At 31.9% G+C, this 24,132-nt stretch overlaps 1 protein-coding gene across 1 annotated transcript in view; it reads right to left on the bottom strand.

Annotated features, from left to right (window-relative positions):
• Window positions 1-2,964: 2,964 nt before the first annotated feature.
• LOC134716183 (nucleoplasmin-like protein ANO39) overlaps window positions 2,965-24,132 on the bottom strand; it is a 29,219-nt gene continuing 8,051 nt past the window's right edge. The window contains exons 5-10 of the mRNA XM_063579012.1: window positions 23,173-23,324; window positions 20,699-20,743; window positions 20,146-20,237; window positions 17,447-17,468; window positions 9,002-9,052; window positions 2,965-3,112 (exon numbers count right to left, since the gene is read on the bottom strand). Coding sequence (XP_063435082.1) covers window positions 3,053-3,112; window positions 9,002-9,052; window positions 17,447-17,468; window positions 20,146-20,237; window positions 20,699-20,743; window positions 23,173-23,324 — 422 coding nt within the window. The 3' untranslated portion in view covers window positions 2,965-3,052. The remainder of the gene's footprint in view (window positions 3,113-9,001; window positions 9,053-17,446; window positions 17,469-20,145; window positions 20,238-20,698; window positions 20,744-23,172; window positions 23,325-24,132) is intronic.

Below are 24,132 nucleotides of genomic sequence, written 5' to 3'. Positions count from 1 at the left end.
ACTTTTCCATATGTATGAATATTCATCTGAAAGCAAGGCATAGACAACAGCAACTCAGCTGTTAGTACTGTATGTGTAACATGCAAAAATCAGTTGCAGCTAAACGATGTTCGTACTCAAATAAATCAAGGTTTCAAAATAGTTCAAAATGTGTAGAGCCCATTATAGCCTTCTATGCGAGATTGGGTTTGCTCGTTGTTGAAGGTCATAGGGCAACTCTATTGCTAAAATCATTTGGTCTCTGGTGTAAAATTGTCTCATTGCCAATCATATTCATACTATTTTCTATATGTAAAATTATAGCAAAGTTTGTCACCTGTATAAATGTCGCAATTCATAGTGAAATACCTAAATGGAATCCTATACTCTAACAAGCAAAATCTGTTATAACAATAGTGACCTCGACCTTTAACAGACTGCACCCTAAATCTACCTTCCTTTTTCCCCTCAATACCTTCAAACTGTGCAAATTTCACTCCAATATTATATAGCAGTTATCAATAACAACCCAACGACACAAGTGTTCAAAGACCTGAACTGGTAACAAAGCCCTAAAGGTCAAAATTTCATCTCAGAAAACATTTTTCTAAATATAGCAGCATATTGAACTTCCACTTTTACCTATCAACTCCAGAAAACTCACATTTTTCTTGTGCCTTTTTTTAATAGAAATATCCCAAAGTTTCATCTCTTTAGTCTCAATTTAGCAATTTTGGTTCTGGCTCTTTCTTTTAGCTAGATTTTCACCCAATATTATTGGCTAATTTTAGGATTTAAAAAAAAAAATTGCCAGGGGCAGAATTGCAAATCAATGCTTTAAAACAAGAAAATATTTCATCTTTCTATGGATTAATACTTCTGTTTCGTGTAAGGGTGAAGGTTGGTAGCTATTTAAACGGTTCAACTTATTTCATGTTTGCGTCTGAAGGCAAGAACCTCATGCACAGTGGTAGTCATTTGTTGATGTGGTCCATGAGTATTTTTATATACTAGTAGATGACCTATAGTTGTTAATTTCTGAGTCATTTTGGTCTCTTGTTGAGAGTTGTCTCATTAGCAATTATACCACATCTTTTTTATATCGACTATCGCTTTTCCTGTTCGAATGGTCTTACATTTGTCATTTTTGGGCACTTTATAGATTGCTGTTTGACGTGAGCCTGGGCCCTGTGTTGAAGACCATGCTTTGACCTATAATAGTACTTTTTTACAAATTATGACTTGGTTGGAAAGTTGTCCAATTGGCACTCAATAGCACACCTTTTTGCATCTAATTATTCACCAAAAAAGATCCAAGTTTAACTGCTTTTACTATTATCAACCGTTTTGTAAAAATTTGTCTTCAATATAGAAGTTGACAAATATTCTGAAGTTCTATATTTTCTTAGGATAAATATGTATATAAAATACAATAAAGGGCTGCGCTTTAGCGCATGATACGCCTGTTGCTCTTTTTACTTGTCTTTTATGCTTTAATTGAATGTATATGATCAACTACAAATAGTGTGAGCCCTGTTAAATACCTCCCCCAATTATAATCTGACAGCTTCGACGAAATTGGTATAGTTGATGATCATACAAAGGATCTGTTTTCACCGATTAAATGTTCGGCTGTTTTCGATTTTTTTTTTAATAAGACAGCATAAAATGTAAAATCTGACAAAATTGGTATAGTTGATGTAAAATCTGATATTTATACAAATCCAAAGGGATGTTGCGTTAATATATTCACCAAAGTTGCATAAAATCTTTCTTTTTTAAGTATAAAAATTCATTACTTAAGAAAACGTAAAATCTAAAATTTTAAAAATGGAAAGATATAAACAATTCACCAAAGTTTCATGGACATTGGTGAAAGCCTTTTTGAGTTATTGTTCGAAGTGTTGAAAATCCCCCCTTTTTTATGAATAAAGCCCCATTAATCCAAAACTTAAAATCTGAAATTAAAAAAAAACCGAAAGGGATCTTACGTCAATAACTATAAACAATTCACGTAAGTTTCATGGAAATTGGTGAAAGTATTTTTGAGTTATTGTCCGAAGTGTGGATGACGGACTGACAGACAACGGTATACCATAATACGTCCCTTCTAAAAGGCGGGCGTATAAAAACCATAATGTGTCCATAGAACACAGATGCCCAATCAGCATTATCATTTTCTATTTGCAGTGGACCATGAAATTGGGGTAAAAATTAGAAATCTCATATTATAGGGAAAATGTGTACCAAGTTTCAATAGTTATCAAAGGTACCAGGATTATAATTTAGTATGCTAGAAGCGCGTTTTGTCTACATTAGACTCATCAGTTGATCATATCAAAATATCTATAAAGGCAAGTACAAAGTTGAAGAGCACGGAGGATCCATAATTCCAAAAATTTGTGGCAAATACAGCTAAGGTAATCTATTCCTAGGATAAGAAAATCCTTAAGTTTTTAAAAAAAAAATTGATTTGAAATTTGAAGTTGACAAGACTTCAACTTCATCAAAACCTACCTCGACCAAAAACCAGAAGCAGGAAAGACAGACGGACAAACAAACAAACCAACGAACAAATGCAAAGACCAGAAAACATAATACCCATAAATGGGGCATAAAAACAAATAATGGACATACATTAAACAGTTAAAGCCATTAGAAACAGATGTAAACAATTCAAATATACCAATTTGATCATTGTAATCTTCTCCAATCAAGATTTCCATTATTTTCATGAAACACTTAGGTTTTTAAAATCTTAAAAAAATCTGTTTCTTATAATCTGGAAGTGTGACGCACAGATTTTCTATATACACAAGACTCTTGAGCAGAGGTATAATAAAATATCACATGCCTCAAAAGTGCAAAACGAAGATCACTTTCAACTGATAGACATGGTAACTATACTACTCCCTTGAATAAGTGGAATCTTATAAACAAAAGATTCTACTTTACTCTGATCAACCTTTTACAAGTACAATAGCAAAATTTTCAGAAAAATTTATTAATCAAAACAAAATGTAGAAAATATTAGCACTTTCACTATTAAGTCTATAATCAGATGTAATACTATCTACTTGGCTTTAGCTGTTTTCTTTGCTTTCTTGGAATTGGCATCTTTCTTTGGAGAGACCTGTCAATAAATAAAGAAAAACTACAGTACTTTAATAATCTATTGTAATACATGTACTCACAATACAGTTAAATCAAAATTGATGAGTACTTTAATCCTCTATTGTTATACATGTACTCACAATACAGTTAAATCAATATTGATGAGAACTTTAATCCTCTATTGTTATACATGTACTCACATTACAGTTAAATCAATATTGATGAGTACTTCAATCCTCTATTGTTATACATGTACTCACATTACAGTTAAATCAATATTGATGAGTACTTTAATCCTCTATTGTTATACATGTACTCACAATACAGTTAAATCAATATTGATGAGTACTTTAATCCTCTATTGTTATACATGTACTCACATTACAGTTAAATCAATATTGATGAGAACTTTAATCCTCTATTGTTATACATGTACTCACATTACAGTTAAATCAATATTGATGAGTACTTTAATCCTCTATTGTTATACATGTACTCACATTACAGTTAAATCAATATTGATGAGTACTTTAATCCTCTATTGTTATACATGTACTCACATTACAGTTAAATCAATATTGATGAGTACTTTAATCCTCTATTGTTATACATGTACTCACAATATAGTTAAATCAATATTGATGAGTACTTTAATCCTCTATTGTTATACATGTACTCACAATACAGATAAATCAATATTGATGAGTACTTTAATCCTCTATTGTTATACATGTACTCACAATATAGTTAAATCAATATTGATGAGTACTTTAATCCTCTATTGTTATACATGTACTCACAATACAGTTAAATCAAAATTGAGGCCTTTAAAGTAAAGAGTAGTATGGATTGTTTAAAATAAGGCACTGCAGTGTATTGTGAACTGTATGTTTATCCTCCTGAAAAACTCAAATATTTTCTGAATCCTTTTTTTTTTCAAAACTGATCATTAGACTGTTGGTTTTCACGTTTGAATGGTTATACACTAGTTATTTTGGGGCCCTTTATAGCTTGTTGTTCGATGTGAGCCAAGGCTCTGTGTTGAAGGCTGTACATTGACCTATAATGGTTTACTTTTTTAAATTGTTATTTGGATGGAGAGTTGTCTCATTGGCACTCATACTACATGTTCTATGTATGTTTATCTACCTGAAAAACTCAAATGTTTTCTGAATCATTTTTTTAATACTGATAAAGTTATCTCGTTTCTATAAACGAAGCATTTGTAACTTCATCTGGACTCCTCATCATGCAAAGGGCCATAATCCAGAAAAATTGTATTACAACCTGCTTAGACAGAATGAGATAGGTCTTGCATTAAAATAGTCATGAACAAACTGATGTGTTCTGATAGTAATGCAACTTTATAGAAAATATCATTGAATTAAAATAATTAGTTACTATCAAACTGATTTAAGCAGAAAAATTTACAATTGGTCACTCTATCACCATAACCACTATAAAAGCAATACCTATGTTTAGCCATTCTTAGTAACAAAGCATTCTGTTTAAACCAAGAATTTACAAGATAAAGCATGCAGAGGTCCCATAAAATTTGAAAATGATTTTACAATTGTTTATACATCCACAGAAAATAATCTGCACATAACTTTGGTCACTCAAAAGATTACCAAACAAGAATGTGTTCCCAGTACATGGATGTCCCACTCGCACTATCATTTTCTATGTTCAATGGACCCTGAAATTTGGGTCAAAACTCTTATTTGGCATTAAAATTAGAAAGAATCATATCATAAGTAACATGTGTACATGTACTAAGTTTCAAGTTGATTGGACTTCAACTTCAAAAACTTTAACCTGCTGCGGGACACAAACAACCAACAGATGGACGAATGTACAGACCAGAAAACATGTATGCATCACCTTTTAAACTTGTTCTTTAACTTACTTTAGAATTATAATAATCTTATTGTGGTAGAATTTTTTTATTAAACTTTCTATATATTCTTAATTTTCATATTTGTTTATATATACATGTAGTAAGAAAACCCCAATTTATTTTGGGTAAAAAAAATTCTTTCAACCTGTTCTAAATTTCCAAATCTTTTGTATTCAAATAGATTTATATATATCATTCAAAAAGTAACTAATGTTTTTCAAATCGTTCATTTGAAGACCAAGATCTGATAGGATTCAAAATCATTGAACAAAAATCTATTATTTCCATTTGTTTTTCTTTGCATGGGGTAAAAAATAACATTTAAACAGACATCTTTAGTTCATTCAAGATTTCTGAAAACAATCTAGCTTGATTAACTTTTCCAACCAATATTTTTATGAATGAAATTTTCAAGTTGAAATTCAGAAGTGCTATGATACCAAGGAATGTTTGTAGTTTAAAAATAATAAATTATCGATGATAAAAAATGTGGGTCATTGATAAAAATTTGTACACCATCGGGAAGTATACCATTAAGAAAGTGCATTTAACCTGCAAAACAACAGCGAAATGCAAGGTCGTAGAGTGATACAAGATTTACTAGTTTATGTAACATGCAATTTATATTTCTTAAAATTATTTCCCAATGCAAAGTTTTGATGTAGCTTTACTTCAAATCAAATCAATACACAATGACAGATTATGCAATTTAAAAAAATAATTCTTTTACAACCCAACTGTTTCTCCAAATATGTTGAAAGTGTCAATACCTAGCCTTCATAAACTTCTAAAATGTTACAGTCTTAAGCTTAAAGGTTACAAGGCTCAATGCTATTAATGCTCATCTCTAATTTCAAAACTGTGCAATACAATATCTATCTAAATGCCCAATAGCAGTGTTTGTGACATATAAATACTTGCACATACAAGCTTGAAAGCTCATTGCAAGACATGAAAATACTTTTGAAGTATATTATCTTTATCGAACTTGTTAAAAGTTAATTCTTTTAGCCAGAAAGCTTTTTTTTTTACAATTACTACCAATAAACAGAATTATATTTATTCAAAAAGTTGCAAGGTTTAATAAAGAATAATTTCAGCTTTTACATATATCAATCAAAAGTACATCAAAAACATCAATTTCCTGGGTTGTATTCCTGTAAATTTGCTAAAAGTTATTTCTTTAACAAAACTACAGAGATTGTATAGGTGATGGAATATTTTATGTAACTGCTCATCCCAAAAATATAGTTTCTTTTTCAACCTAAAAACTAGATCACAACTCTATTGAAAATTCAAGGGGGTATCTTTTTAAAAACCTTAATCATTTAATCGACAATAAATCAACAATTTCCTATTTACTTAATCCTGAATTGGCCACCGATAAGAGCACGAGGCTTGACATTGACTTCAAACACTTATCTAACTTTCTTGCATTAATTTTGCACCAAAAATAGCTTGTGATTGACAGAAAATCCTGTCACATTCCACAGTGACATGCGGTAATCGGAGATTTGCAGAAGAGGATTTTGAATTTTTCCCCCTGCAACGATGGAGCCATGAACCTCAAGTGTGGCAGTGCGATTAGACTAGCACTGTGTCAATATATAATCTACGACATTACATAAAGCCCTGTAACAAAATATTATCAGGAGTTATGCAGAACTGATCCAGGTTTTGCAATAGAGAGGGACCTTTAATCCTTAGCTAAACACTTAATCAGACTGTTTGAAAAAAATTAACGACCTCCTAAGGACACAGAAAAGCACTTGTCTTTCTTAAGAGTGTTGACAAGTTGTGTCTATCATTAAATAGTCATGGAGAGCGGACCAGTGAACAAATATTGGTACAAATTCTTCAGATAAAACTAAGCTAATTTTTGGAAAATTTTTAAAGTCTTCTCAGTAATGCAGATAACTTGAATGATCAATTTGTAAAACTAGTTCTGTAATGTGACCACAAATATTTTAGTTCAGTGCTTAAAGATACCAAAAATTGCATTCATCATCCCGCTAACAATTTCATTGTCTTTCTCAGTAATTAATGGAACAATTAAGAAGCTTTAAAATTTTCTACCAAATCTGCAGATTATGAAATGAATCATTCACTGTATACCCAGAAGCTTTTAAAATGACATGACATATAAAATTAACATTTGAAATATAAAGAATATCTTGTGCCACAAAAAAATTACACATATGCCTGGCATTTTGCAATATTTCAGTCACATTTTATTCAACCTTAACAAAACCCCCACTTATGAAAATTTCTGGATCCACCACTGACAAGAGCAAAAGATTCATATCATTTTGGAGATCAAAGGTCTAAAACTAGGTCCAACAAGGTCATCTACAACTTGGGTTATCCATTTAAATTATGCATCTTTACACTATAACCATGTTATAGCAAATGGTATCAAATTATTTTTACGAGTCGATTTTACAACAGTGACAGTATTCTGTATCAGTGACCGCTTGTACATCTATTGAGGATTGTAGCGCAAACAATTTAAAGTGAATCCCCAAGCACCAAGAAAACCAAAATGTACAGAGGTCTTTAGAGTTAATAATGGACAACAGAAGTAGCCGGACCTTAAACCATTTTATCAAGATATCAGCTTCAATTAAGACACCAAACATCTGAAAAGTCTAAACATATGATTTCAGGGTAAGAATAGACAATGAAATTCTTAACAGTTTGGACAGGCACGATGAAATGCTAAAACAGTTTTGACATGCACAATAAAATGCTAAATATTTTGGACAGGCACAATGAAATGCTAGAACAGATGAAAGTCACTCCTAATACTTTTAAATGACCCTCATTTTAAGGTAGTTTTCCCGAATTAATTTACACTGTCATTGAGATCATTCCGTCCTGTAGAAGGTTAGATCTTCAAGTGCAAAAATACATTTCCAAAGTTAAATCACGATTCTTCACTGTCCCTTCGTTAGGTCTATATAAAACCAGATTGATTTGAACATTTAAATGTGTGTCTGTCCATCACCTGTTCAAACACAATAAACCTATATTAACCACAAGTCCTAGTTTGAAATTGGCACAGGATCTACCAAATACAGAGGCTACCACAATATATCTTCAACAATATCAATAAAACACCTGGTAATTCAATCCAAGGCCATAAATTACCATGCTGGGTTGTCCCCCTTTAAAGTCTTACACGATTGATGCCTTATCACACTTTTCATGAATCTCTTCTTTGAACTGAGAGATAAACAAGTGACCAATGGCCTCTAACAACCTAGTAAATCTGTTGGTTTATTGTCAGTCTGAGTACAGTAATCTGTTAAACATAAGTGTTCAATAAACAAATGGGGAAAGAGATACCCAGCGATGAAAACTCACTATTTACAATACTCCACACAAATCTTCATGTCTGTAGCTATGTATATATGACTAAAAGATATGTGTGGACTGCCCCCTACTGTGCATTTCAACATCATGACAGGGGTCAAACTAAATACAGTAGGTACCAGCTTCCCGTTGTCGTAACACCTTGCTTTTTAAACCAAAAGTTTGCAAGTCATTCTTTAAAATGTGGAGATTAAGATTTTCAAAATGTCACACATATCCATTACCTTCACACTTGAAACAAAAGTAGAAATTGGTACCAATTCACATTTGCAGTTTTGATCCACTTCAAATAATTTTATGTTATAACAAATAAATTTAATGTTTTAAAAGTTATTCAATAAGCTAAGCTCTAATCTGACACATGCTGTAAACACCAGGCCATTAGTATTTCTGTTGTTTGAACAAAGACCTTCATTTGTTACAATCAGAAAATTCTTGACAGTAGTTGAAGTTTCTGTTTTTATGTCTATATGAGAATTCCATATTTAAAACGGACCTTTGGTAGTCCCAAAAATTTAGTCAAAAATAAATTATCACCAGACAAATGTTGGATTTACTTAACTGTTTCATTTCCACATAAAATAGAGAAAGAAAGCTAAAATTTCAACTACCAATTCTTTATTGATATCTTACCTTGGCCATCTTTCCACCTTTCTTTGCCTTCCCATCATCTTTCTTGGCTTCCTGTAATTATAAGTATTAAGTGGTGGTCAGTGAAGTAAAAAAAAAAAGGAAGAAAAGACGACCCATCTTCCTAGATCACCACCAGATATAAATCAGTATAAATGAGAGCATTTCACATGTTTCTGTTCAGAACAAAGTTGTGAATTTACTCTAATGTGATAAATAGGAGGACTATAAATTGATTGCTTAATAGTCAACTGATCATTCCAATATATTACTTTTAACAATCAAAACAAATAAGATTGCAATAATTAAATTGAGAATGTAAATTGGGAATATGACAAAGAGACAATAACCCAACCAAAGAGCCAAGGCTACTAATGGGTCTTCAAAGCAGGGAGCAAATCCTGCAACCCAGTTGGGCATCAGCTGGTCCCTAAATAAAATTTTGCACTAGTTCGGTGAATATGAACATCACACTAAACTCCCATATATATAAATGAACTAAAATTAAAAATATATATACAAGACTAACAAAGGCCAGAGGCTACTGACTGGGGACAGGCACAAAAATAGCTATTTGCCATCAATAATTCATTACTGTAAACCAAATTATTTTTCATTTAACTCTTGTCTAGTGAACCAACGCCAGGTTTTTTTGGGGATATCTTTATTTGGAGTTTCACTTTCGAGATGTCTTTCGGGCAGTTTATTTTCTTGATATCCAAGTTAAAGAAGCATTGACAGATTGTTCTTTTGAGCAAGGTGAAATTTCTAACCCATTTAGATAGAGTTCAAGAATTAAATTGTAAATAAAAAAAAAGAGCTATTAACATCAAATATAACCAAACACTGAGGGTCAATAATTCATAGAACATCTACAAGCAAACAACTGTATATTACAAAATTTTTAATAAAAACAAACAGTGAATCCTTTAAGCGTCTTGTTTACAAAATAATACTCGTTTCAAAGATTTCAACTGTCCACTTATACATTTGAAAGATCAGATGTCCATATTCCAAATCAACATTTAAACAAAAGGCAAACAAATAAATTGAAGGTCAAGCTAAAGTAATTGAGGATTTGAAGGAGCAAACATTAAATTGAAGGTCATGTATAAATTTAGGATGATATTTTTTTAATTTGTTATCCAGGTGGGACAAGAAGTGTTTGCTATTATAAGAATTGTGTACAAGTTTCATAACATTTGGTTGAGACCAATAAGGAAATGATGGGTAACAAGATTTAGCAATTTCGTAATTTTTAAAGGGGCATAACTCAAAATCAGTAAAAGTGACACCACTGTGGCATAACTACAATAATAATTTGTTCTAGAATGGCTTTAGTCAAATAACTTTTATGTAATAATGCAAACTTGTCAAAAGCTTAGCCGAACTATAGTGGACCAAAGATTCATCACAAGTTTGGTCAAACTGGGGCAAAACAAGAGACTAATTCTGTTTTATTACTTCTTGATTCTACAGAAAGAATGTTCAGCACTATTGCGGAGATATATAATTGCCTATACTACCTTCGACCTTGCAATATAAATTATATAGATATTCAATATTCACAGGTTTATAAATAACAGGTACTAAGATCATGATTTAAAAAAGGGCATCATCCATAGAAAATCATCATCTGTATACTCAGCAGGTCTCAAAGTGAACCCAGGTGTACAGGAAAACTTAAAGATAACCTTAAATGACCCTATAACACCAAAATGTGTACCTGTCAAACACCTTGTCCAGGTGATAATTAGATTAATATGTTAATATGTAAACAAGAGGTTGCTAGATAATGACAGGTCAATGATAAAAGGTAAATACATGTTTATTTCAAATACCACTCATGTTTACAATGTTGATGTGATGGTAAATGAACTATGAACATCCCTCAGTCTGGGAAAACACAAAATCACTTGTAAACAACAAATCAAAATATTCTTACTTTGTTATGGTAATGAAGGTTACAAGAAATATAGTAATGTATTAACTCGACAGACTTTCAAAATTAAAGTCTACAGGGCCAAATTTGCGAGTGAAAGGCCTTTACTTTCAACTGTCTGATTTAAAAAAAAAATTAACATCACATCCCAAGGGCAAGCTTTAATAATAAATTCTGTTTGCAGAGCTCACAAATTCAAACAGGGATTCACTTCATGTATAGATGATCATCTTGGGTTTGCTTCTTAAAAACCTCTCAATTGTTTTAATTAAAAAATCAGCACAATGGTAGAATGCATTTGTCGGAGATAGTCAACAAAGGACAATGACTCCTAGAAGAGGCCTATTTGATGTTTCAAATATTGATTTTTTTCCCTCCATGTTGTATTGATGGGGCATGTTTCCAGTTTACATTTTCCATCTATTAGTTTTACAAAAACATCAAATTGGTAGAAGAAAAATGGTGGCCTGTAATGGAAACAACTTTAATAGGCGTCTGATAACTTGAGAGCAATCAATGCCAAGAAGAGGGATTCTATAATTGAACACTTTTGCCTATGTCAGATTTTCTCCATCCAAGATGGTTTTTAAGTTAATTTTAAGTTTGACAATTGCTTGCACTTCACAAATGTAAGTCTGGGTGGTTTTTTAACAGGGCACCATGTAGTTGATGGAACTGTTGTACTGTCCAAAGTTGCTGAGAAACTACAATCCAAAAGCAAAATCATGTTCCCTATATGAATGGATTGACAAACAGGACTAACACTATTTCCCCACCAGTTTATTATCGGTGGTATAAAACTATGTATCATCAATTGTATCCTTTGAAGTTTTTCAATCTCATATATTTTAAAGCCTAAGAAAATTGGAAAACTATAACTTTTATTTATATTTGAAGTGCGAAAATCCATAAAATTCTAAAAATTAATTTTTGTTTATTCAATTCTTTATATAGATTTAAATTATGTAGAAAATTTTCCACATAAATTTCATCCCATAGTACATTTTTATATTGAAAGAATTTGAAATTAAAATATAAAATGGTAATGAACATAACAAATCTTCCTATAAAAGGTACATACTCCCTAAACATATTCTATAAATTATACAATGTATCCTTGATCCACCCATGTTGTTAAACCACCTATAATATGCCTTTACAGAATGGGTGAAATTCTTGGGTGGCCATTGACAACAGTAAAGGGAAAATAATTTTCTGCATGGTCATCTGTGAAGAGTGCTGTGGTGAAAAGGTCATTAGTACCAATTGAAGGGAGTGAATCGAACTGACAACATGCCTGTGACAAGTCAAATCCTACACAGATTAACACTGTAGAAATCAACTATCCACGAAAACCTTCTCATTATACTGAACATATGTACCATTTGAATCGTGACATCTTTTATAACTAGCTTTATGGCATCAATTGTAACATGCTGGTTGATGCAGTGCACTCCTTTCAAAACTTATCCAGGCCTTATTTCACCTCAGTCTAATGGAAAAATAATCGGACAATTGCTTTATATATATTAAAACTGAAATTCCTCATTGAATACTTTTTTTCTTACAGAAATTCAGGCTTACATTCACTTTTCAGTTATTGTTCGATACAACAATGTCGGCTTCTTGGAACTTTGCTAAACATTAAAAATGGAGAAAATTGAATCATTTGTAACCAAAAATAGAAAATTTAAAACTGCTATTCTTATTTACAGAAATGACCTTTGTATAGTTGTTTTTAATTTTTTAGTTTTTACAATAGAACTGGGACAAAAAACTACACAAGTAGTTTGAAGCAAGTTTTTAACCTTCTTTCTTCACCTGTATATTCTGTAGGTTTTTTTATAAATCTTTAAACAAAAACAAAAAATACAATGAAAAGTGCAGTTTGAATTTCAATTGCTTGTTTTTCCCAAATACAAATATTTTTTATATGACATGCCTAACAAACTCTTAGGGAGGCAAAATAAATAAGTCTTAATTTAATTTCAAAATGAAAGGATTTTTTTCAATAACAAGTGTTTTTCAAAATTTGCATTTTGCAGGTGGTATTTTGTATGGCCATATAACAACATACCATAAAGATTGTTGATTTAGAAACAAATCTATGTATACAGATTAAAATTCTTCACTGAAATGAATCCAGTTTAAATTGAAATGTCAATGTCAAAATACCAACTCATCTTATGTTATAATAAAATCTACATTCCAAATTAACACTTAAAATATGTAACTTCATCTTAAAATACAGAACAATTTTCCCAGAGAATGTTACTAATTTTAAAATCAAAGCCACTAAACAATAAATGATCGTACTATTTCCAGGTTCCAACCAAGGGTATTTGTATCAGTTGGACTATTCTAGGCATTATTTCTTAAAATAAATCGTTTACAAGAAAAAAAGATATAAGATGTGTTATGATTGCAAATGAGACTGCTATAGATCTACCAGAATCCAAATGACATGGATGTAAGAAACCATACAGCCTATAACAGCTTTTGACGGTTTGAAACAGGCCCATATCCAGGAATTTCCAAGGGGAGGGGGATATAATCACTCAACTTAAACAGTTACAATTCAAACAGAACATCAATCTCTAACAGTGCTTCTTCGTTTTCAAGGGGGATTGTTACAAACCCATGAAACCCCCAGTGATCTGGAAGGTTTTTTTCACTATGGGCCCAGGGCCCCTCAAAAATAAATTCAATGGGCCATTTTAAAAAATAATGGGCCATGTTGTCAAATGAGTGGGCCATTTGAATTGACTTCTGTAAAAAAATAAAAAGTATCATTATTTTCCCATGTTTTGGAAAAGAGGTGTTGGTACAAATTTACCTAAAAATTATGATTTTAAATAATATTGTTCCTGTGATTCTGTAATTTCAATGAATATACAATAACTTCTTCCAAAAAGGACAATATTAAAGATAAACCTTTATTTACAATGTTTAAACTGTTACTGTTGACTTGTTTTCATGTTCATGTTTTTTTTAACATTAAATTTGGGTCTTCGTCGATACCATACTCATTCCAGACGTTCCGTATTAGAGGACATTTCAGGAACGTCCTGTGCACTTCTTGTATTATTATTATTGCTTCATCAAGATGTCAAGAATAACAGTAGAGAGTACCATTAATTGATAGAACAAAATAATAATTCGCTGAAGTCATGTTTACAAAATGTCAAAACGAGCCAAAGACCAAAAAATGACAAGGACATTTAAGCGCCTATAATGGAGACAAAAACTATATTCATAAAATGGCTTCAGGGGTTTTCAATCGAAATAATAGCAAGCTAAACTAAATCAAAAGATTATATATTAGAGTTAAATCTCGTCTGTAATAGCCAAATTTCACAAATGTAAAGTTGTTTATAAAAAATTATATCATGAATGATGGTTAATTGCTTTTTTGGGTTATCAGTTAAACCGCATGGTTCTATTATAACCATAGGAAAACACCCGAGACGTTAAACCGCATGGTTCTATTACCATAGGAAAACACCAGAGACGTCCTAAAAATATATAGGTGCTCCAATGATTGGAGGAACATTTTACAGTTGTTTCCACACACATGTGGCACGGAACACGATCGGAAATCTATTTGACGATATCTAAACGTTTCGAAACGATGTGAAAAATATCGTGCGCCACGTGGGCGCTTACATTTGTCACTCTATGCGCCATTTCTGGTGAATATGCGCTATAGGCGCAGGGCGCACGTCCTTCCCGATCACTGCACCCCTTGGCTACAGATGTGTCAAACATATTGAAGTAAAAACATTCAAATTAAAAAATCTAACAGCCTGATTTATGATGACAGACAGCATACTTTAGTAAAAAGTTGTTCAATCTCACCTATACCTCTAAATCAGAATTTATCATGGTACCTCTTACTACTATAAGTATTATTAATTGTATGATAACAATGGTTGCCAATGAAGCTTCAAAGTTTCATCTCTGGTATTTCAAGTGTTGTTGTATTTTGAGAATGGTTGCAAAAGCAGCTTTAAAGTTTCTTCTCTAGTGTTTTATAATGGGAAGTTCATTCTATACACACCTGTATGTGCTGAAGAATTTTAACATTTATTTAAACTTTTTAACAAATGTCTAAAAGTGCAGAAATTCTGCTGGTAAATGGATTTTTTTTAACTTTTTTACACTAAACCATTACATCCTATAATTATATTAAAGTACACACATTTGAATGGGAGAAAGTGCACCAGAAATTACTTAAGCCAACTTGATGCAATTTTTATTTATCTTCCTGTTTTTAAAGACTAAAAAATCAATTAAGACTAAGAGCCACAAAAAAATCTGTTCTGTCATTTTGTCTCATGGAGTTCTCACATGGGCAATTATACATATAATTTTTATATTTTGCATTTTTAATTTAATCTGAGTTTTGGTTAGTTTTTTAACCCCCTCCCACCTTTTTTTATACTGGTGTTATTATATCTGAGACTATTATAGTATAATAGTCAGCAATTATATATGACTGCATGGTACATCTTACTTAGTTTAATCAAATTAAATTTGCTAGATCCTAAAAATATCTACAAGAATAACAACTCCTTATGTGTTCTTCACCTTGATGAACTTGTATACAATCGAGACAAAATGAGATTCAATATAACCATGAAGACTTGTTTATTCTGCCTACTGGTCTAGTCAAAGGTGAAACAACAAACATTTATACACCACTCAAACTCTCTTCCTTCACAAATATAAACACAATAGTTAAACACTCAATAACTATAATGTTTTTACAACTACAGACCAATAACACTTTTATAACCCATTGACAAATAATGATCAAAGACCTGCCATTTATATCTTTAGTCTTTACAACTTGTATTATCTGGATCAACATGTACAACTTTCAAAATGAAAGTCAGTAGGATACAAATGTCTACTTGTGGATCAGTGCAAGCCTATTTTAGAATAAAAGGTTGCATAAAAGTGCACATGCTGAAATGACCAAGCCTGAGTGATATGTTGAAAGTCCTTAAGTCAAAACCTTAGTACCTGTAACATAAAGCTAACATTTTTCATTTTTTTTTTTACATAAGGCCGTTAATTTTCTCGTTTGAATTGTTTCACATTGTCTTATCAGGGCCTTTTATAGCAGACTATGCTGTATGGGCTTTGAAGGCCGTACAGTGACCTATAGTTGTTAATGTCTGTGTCATTTTGGTCTTTTGTGGATAGTCGTCTCATTTGCAATCATACCACATCTTTTTTATATTGTCAAGAATTCATGAAAATAAGGTTTATGTCAGATGAACCATGTACACTTTGCAGTTGCATTTTCTGAGAAAAAATTTAAACAAAAAAGTGATGATGCATATGAGGTCAAGGTTAAATGAACCCACCCAGACTGAAATATATGCACAATTAATTATCATTTGACATGAAATATAATGACCTGTTGCTTGCAATTTTTGGGCAGTTCCCCGTGAATATTTAAACTAAATGAAGATGAATAAGACAAGACAAGACGGACCGAATACAAAACTAAAGTCCCCTCTGACAGTTGAAAGAAGTCTAAAAAAGTCTTAGAAATGTTACTTGTAATACAATGTACTAGTTATCAAATTAAAATTACTAATTTTTTTGTTAACACCTAATGGTAAACAAACCTACTTAATATGAGAGCTTTCTGTAAAATGGACTCAAATGGTTCATTCTTATGTTGTACTGTTATTCCACTGTCCCAGGTTAGGGGGAGGGTTGGGATCCCGCTAACATGTTTAACCCCGCCACACTATTTATGTATGTGCCTGTCCAAAGTCAGGAGCCTGTAATTCAGTGGTTGTCATTTGTTTAGGCGTTACATATTTGTTTTTCGTTCATTTTTTTATTATTACATAAATAAGGCCGTTAGTTTTCTCGTTTGAACTGTTTTACATTGTCTTATCGAGGCCTTTAATAGCTGACTATATGCGGTATGGGCTTTGCTCATTGTTGAAGGCTGTACGGTGACCTATAATTGTTTATGTTTGTGTCATTTTGGTCTTTTGTGGATAGTTGTCTCATTGGCAATCATACCACATCTTTTTTTATATATCAAATGGAATTTCATTCACAAGATCTCATTATTAAAATAATCAACAAAAGAGCTACCATAAAATTGTCAAATCAAATTTAACTAACAATGTAGCATGGTCAAGATTATATGATTAAAAATAATCCTACCAGGTATTAAAACCGACTCAAAAAGTCCCAACTTAGATGTGTTTCTGACAGACGGATGGATGCAAACCATAAAGAGGGGGAGGGGGGTATACAAGACTACAATTTTTACGCAAATTACCACAAGGTAGGTGTCTGTACAATAACTAGCTTTAAAATCATCTGTAGTATTAAAATAAGACTAAATTAAACAACTTTTAAAATGTTAACCCAAACAAATAAAGTTTGAACAAAAGTCAGTCACAGACCAGGCTTCCAACTTGGGATAAAAAATATGGATATTTGGTGGAAATAATTAAGTAAATACTCACTTTTTTCCCTTTCTTTTTATCACTGAAATAGAAAATTGAATTTCAGTCAAAAGTTGTACAAAGAAAGATAACTGCATTAATATCTGAAACAAGGGAATAAAATTATTTTTCATAAAATATGATCAAGCAAGTTAAAATTGAGAATGGAAAGTTACATTGATTTAAAAAGTAAGTTATATAATCGCTATTTTGTGCATTTTTCCTCTGATCTTTTTTTGTGATAATTTTCATATCATGCTTCTCGCTTGAGATGGAAAAATTATTGCTAGAAATCTAAGGAGACCACGTGGCATTGCTAACGAAATTGACATTGAAATTGACAACACTGTCATAGGTAAAATAGCGATAAACAGATTATCATTGGTCATCTCAACTCGATAGCTTTTCTCACTTTCGCTGTTCCAGCTCAAGCGAGAAAATCAATCTCGTTGAGATGATCAACGATAATCTATAAGGCCACTTTTTTTTTATTAGTTGGTTTACGGATCCGCCGACCCAGTTTTTCACGATTTTGAAATAAAAATAAAAACGATTTTGAAGATTTTTTTTAATTCGGCCGACCTTTTTCTGTTTGAAGAAGTACAAATAAAAATTAAAACACGATTAAATAAAAAAGATCCGAGTACCCTCGGAGTGGATTCGGAAATCCCGTACGGTTCCCTGTTCAGTCAAGGTTTCATGATGATCTAATGTGGTGAAAAGGAACCAGTTGAAAGGCGGTTCCCTGTTCAGTCAACGTTTCATCATGATTTGATGCGGTGAAAAGGAACCAGTTGAAAATGAAGGCAACTCCAAGCAAGGACCGAAGCTCACAAAAACTCGGCAATCAATGTTACACGCAGGACTTCGGGAAAGTTCGGAGAGCCGACAACCTTGCTTCAGAAGTTGAAATGGAGGACCAGATACGATTTTAATATTGTTGCCTTGGAGATTTTCGGTGTAAATCTAACGGTTGAACAAAATAAACATCGCAGTCATGAATAATAAAAATGAAAATTATTTTTGAGATGGTTTGGGAAGTTTGGTTTAAAAGGTCGAACAACCGCTAATTTGAAACCCTGTCCTAGACAGTCAGTGAGGTTGACGGCTGGTCAACTTTGGTCAGAAAGTCTGAAACCCGTCGAAAGGGGTTGTTTTAGTTTCTTGAGGATTGAGCTCCATTTGTCATTACATATATGAGGTAATAGTCCAAATAATTATGACGTCTGGCAAGGCTTTCTGGCATCCAAGATTTGTTACAAATAGCCTTGCCAGACGTCACTTAAGGGAAGAATCTTTTAACTTGCTTCCAGGGATGGGTGTCTGATTAATTGGCCTTATTATATAAATACCTAAATACCATCCCACCGTACCCATTAAGATTTAATGGAACAGAGATGGGATATGGTGAACAAGATCCCAACACAAAATCAGAACATGTATTACTGTAATAGAATGCCTGACATTTAAAATCACTTCGACATTTATAAAAAGGGACAATCACAGAACACTTCGAGATATAAGCTAATACTTTATTAATAGCAGTGTAAAATAGCATAAAAAGCCTAAGAAGGACATGTTTTCATGTACCACATATGAAGGCATATGACATGCAGATCACATATGGTATTTCCTCAATAAGATTGTATTTTGTTATGAGGAATTTTGTCACTCCCTGATCTAAGTTTGATAAATAAATACACAGAACAAAGACAAATGCAATTGGTAAAGACACTTCCCCTTCATCAGGGACATGCTTTCATCAATCTACATTGACATTGGACTCCTTGTAACACATTAAATTTAAATTAAAACAGCAAGTATCGATACCAAATTATGAAACAATCTGCATAATACTATCATATCTATCTATCTTCCCGTCAAGGAGTGGACTCATTTTTGAGTGTATATACTCCAGCGATTATATTACTATTATATAGAGTAATGTCATTGTTGTTAATCTCCATTTTTGGTTAAAAAAAACAGTATTAATTCCAATTTTTATTTTTATTTATTTTTCAACCTCCTACCCTACATTTTTTCATAGTTTTTATTTATTTTATTTTTTTCAACCTCCTACCCTTCCTTTTTTAAGAAGAATCCCGTAAACCAACTAATAAAAAAAAAGTGGCCTAAATATCAGTTAATCAAATACTGTTATGCCTGTTGATTTCTTACAATTAACTATTCAGAGATAAATCTCGCCAGTATGAAATGTTAGGTAAAAATATTATGTAAAATATTATAGTAAATAAAATATCAAGTAAACTTGCCAAAAATTGTTAAGTCAATGCTAATACAACTGCATACCAAGTATCATGTCTTGCCTTTGATAGTGGTTCCCTTAAAACTGACTTAAGACCTTATCCAAAACTATATCATATGTATATGTGAACTATTAAGTTGTTATTTTTTCAATAGGCCCTGACAGAGTAGGCAGGCAACAATTAGTGGTTCTACTTAATTTGTTACAATAAGACATCGCTAACTTATCATTGGCAGAGTATAAAAAATAATGTTATATCATTATTCATGATTAACTACCAGAGCAGATGAAACATTTTAGCAAAAACGAGTGTCAAACCTTAAATCTGCATGCAGCTACCCATCAAAATGTCAAACATTTAAAAAAAAATATGAAAGATTAGCCTGCTATCAATACAATCTTAAGTAAAATCTGCATCAATACAATTTTAAGTTAAATGATAATTAATTTTTACCTTTTTTCTGGACTACTCATTTCCTCTTCATCTTCCTCATCGTCCATACTTTCATCCTCATCTTCTTCGTCCATATCTTCTTCATCCTCATCCTGTAATATATAATTGGTCAAGTTGGTCAACAACAACAAACCATAACAATGTTACAAGTTTAAAAGTTAATGTGGGGTACAAGACATTTTCTGTCTATCAAAACTAAAATACTGCATAAAAATGTAATGATAATAGTTGTTTATGACAACTAAAAACTGCCAGTTTCAACATTAATGTCTCTTCAATTTGAAGCCAAAATTAAAAGATCTAAACTGTTCAGCCACACCGTTTCATACATATGCTAAACCCCAAAATTTACTCAAATCAAAAATTAGAATAAAAGGTACAAACTTTATGTCCTCGGCAAACAAGAATATGTGCTAGTTAAATTAAATCCTGTCCAGTCATTTTCAACAAGTTGCAGATAAGCATAAGCAGAAGGGCTAAGTATTGAAATGGGGAAACTAAAAAAAAATTCTCAAAAATGTAAGCAAAAGATGTGATTAATTCTCTGCATTACCTCATCATCAGAATCATCTTGGCTCACTTCCATCTTCCCTTTTTTCTAGAACGAAAAAAAAAAGATCCCATTAATTGAAATTTTGGGGTTTAGATGGAAGTGAACACAAGATATGCCTGAATTTACCCACATTTTGAGGCCAAATAAAAATATGTTTACCCAATATGACAACCCAGAAAATACTTGTCCTTCAAATCCAGATCTGTTTTTGGATTAATTCAATGTTGATTGGTTTTTGACCAATACAAGTTTTACAGATAAACTTTTCAAAAAGTGCGACAGAGGACATTTCCAAGACTGCATCATCTGTTGTAAAGTATACCAATAAAATTTCCACCAGTTTCTTTAATATAGTATCACTTTATCAACCTTATACAACACTTTAACTCAAATAATGCATCATGACATACAATATTTACAGAGCTCCAGATAAGAATTCACAAATTGGGGATTTTAACCACCATTTTCTTATAGAATTGGGTGATAAAGTTTTTTAATTGCATTATCAATTCGAGTTCACCCCTCAGGTTAATATCAAATTGGGTTTTTCACCACCAAGCTCCTTAATGTATTGGGTTTTTTCATCAACACAATATTGAATATTTAAGCAATATCAACCCCACATTTTTTTCCATCTAAAATGTGTTTCTTTCTTTGTTTAGCTGTTTTATTTGGTTTAGGGTTAAGATTAGGGTTATTTGTTAGCTGGTTTATTTGGTTTATTCACTGAGGAGCAATTGTAGGTTTAATTTGTGTCCTGTTTCAAATCTTCTGCCAGTTTTGTATTTTCTCACAAAAACGGATATGTGTATTCACAGGCACTCACTTGTCTTGTACCTTTATATAATAAATAGGGCTCTTCACGGTTAGTTCGGCCATATTGGATAGGGGGCAGATTTTTTTGGAAGAAGGTGGAAATAGTTTGAAAGTGTGGGAAATCCTATGTGTGTTTCCAAGCAACAGCTCTGTTTTAATGATGTTTTCCCGTATTTTTCACACCATTTTCACCTCTTTTATGAAAATCTGCCCCCTATCCAATATGGCCGAACTAACAGTGAAGAGCCCTATTCTGAGACCAGTGGCAGTGCCTGTGTGTGTATTCATAAAGTGACCGTTAAATGAAATAAAAATAGTAAATAAACTCTTATTATACTTGAATGTTTTTGTTTTATTCAATTTACATAAATCAGGGTTTAGTTGTCTTTTATTAGAACTTTTGGTTTCTGATGCTTTATCATGTCATAATTGATTTGCCGGCCTTTCACTTTTTCCAACTAATTTTGTTTTTGAAGAAACCCCATGTTTAATAGCAATGTTCTTGTTAAGGTACGCATACACGCCTGTGCGTTCGATGGACACTTCCTAATAAAACTGATTGGGTCTTGTTATCATCAGAACTTTCCCTCAGCTTTTCAAAAGAAGCAGAAAACATGTTTCTATTCAATATTTTTACCAGACATTCACTTTCGTTTGAATTCAATGTATGTTATGATAAATCCAAAGCAATTAGAAACAAATATGACGTCATGACACATTCTTATGGATAAACGCCGAGAAGATTGAAATGTTTTCAAAAACATGTGTACCTATTGAGCAACGGAGAACTCCAACAGGGACCCATTTCAGCTACTTGATGCAGGGATCTATTTTTAGGACAAAAGGAAATTTCCAATTATAAATATAATAAAAATAGATTTACGCGACGACTGTAAACAGATAAGGGTAAATAACGTAAACGGTAGCCAATAAAAGGGTTGAGAACTCGTGGTTTTTGCATATAATTGGGTTTTCCTTTGAATTAATTGGGTTATTGAACCCAACAATGGGCAATTGCATTGAGTTTTTTATTATTTGTATTGCAGGATCACGCAAATATGCAGCTTATCTGGAGCTCTGATATTTAGTAGTTTCACTATTTTGTATTGTAACAAATTAAAAAAAAAAAAAAATATTTTATTCATAACCTTTCAAATTAATGAAGAGTAATTTACATGTGGCGATAAAGAGGTTCTCAAAACCAAAAGTCAAAAGTTTAGTCCGAGATAAGTCAACAGGTCATCAGACAAGAATTTGTTTATGAAAGGGAAAATTAAATTAGTCTCTTGTTGTTTTCAGGTGAAAAGTGGAAAGGTATTAGCAACTTTTTTTTCAAAAAGTTTTGATAATTTGGCAAATTGTTTTTTTTAGTTTTTTTTGGTGCTGTTGTTTTCATAAAATTTGGTCTTTAAAAATTTAAGACTTCAGAAACCCGTGTCAATTCTTTTTTAAATTTCTAAGCAATAGAAAGTTTTTTTTTTTATTTCCTTGCTATGCACACAATACAAGTTTTTTTTTTTATCTAGTCGATCTATAATGTCAAGTGTTGGATTCAATTTTTTCTAGATTTATTAAGGACTCTACTACTATTGAAAAAAAATCATGCATTGTATGCTTCTGAAAGTTTAAGTCTTCATCATGGATACCTTTTTCAATACCTTGTTTTTGCCAGATTTTTGTGACGATGCTTTTCTCTTTTTCGTGATTTCGACTTTCTTTGGAGATTCTTCTTCCTCTTCCTCGTCCTCCTCCACTTCTGAACATTCTAATTCTGATTCGTCTTGTGAAACATTTCTATCATCTGGATATTCTGGAAAATTGAAAATATCACATTAAAGAATTCACAAATAGAATCTTTTATGAAGATTCACCAAAAAATATAGTCAGCCAGTTTCAGTGGGAATGTGAATCAGAAAATTATCGGCAAACTTCAGTCTTTTCTAAATTTGAGCTTTTAATATCAATAAACAGCTGCGCCACCAGCGTATGTCATGCCCTTCATCTTGAGTGTGAAGTTTTATGCAATAATCATATTTTCTGAGATATGGTGCAACATTTGAAATCCCCCTTTTTTTTTATACAAAAAACTCAATAACTCTAAAATAAATTTTTAATCATCACAAAAAAATATAGTTAGAATAATATAATTTTAATAGAAGTGTGGAAAGTTAAGCATTTGTCATTCAAGGCTGTTAAGATGCTTGGACAAGTAACCCCCCTCCCCCTTTTTTTTTACAAAAAACTCTAACTGTAAAAAATAAAATTTTGAATCATCACCCAAAAGTAAACAGATCTTTAAATTAATATAATTAATGTAAAGTTTTGCACAATAATCAAAAAATCATTTTGGAGATGCAGTGCAACATGTGACCCCCCCCCCCCCTCCTTTTTTTAAATTTTTACAAATAACTCAATAACTCTAAAATCACCAAAAAGTATATAGATCTTAAGATCAATATAACTAAGAAGTGTGCATAGATTAAAGCAACCATTCATTGATTTTTAAGATACAGTGCTATATGTTTAAAAAAAAAAAAAAACACCCCTGTTTTAGTTAAAAAAAAATCCTGTAACTGTTTAAATGTTATTTTCAGATTTACAGATCGTTTTATCCCCAA

Source organism: Mytilus trossulus, chromosome 4 (genome assembly GCF_036588685.1).
Source record: "Mytilus trossulus isolate FHL-02 chromosome 4, PNRI_Mtr1.1.1.hap1, whole genome shotgun sequence".
In the NCBI taxonomy this organism is placed as follows: Eukaryota; Metazoa; Mollusca; class Bivalvia; order Mytilida; family Mytilidae; genus Mytilus; species Mytilus trossulus.
The sequence above is the reverse complement of the archived record's forward strand: the minus strand, read 5'-3'. Positions and strand labels throughout refer to the sequence as shown.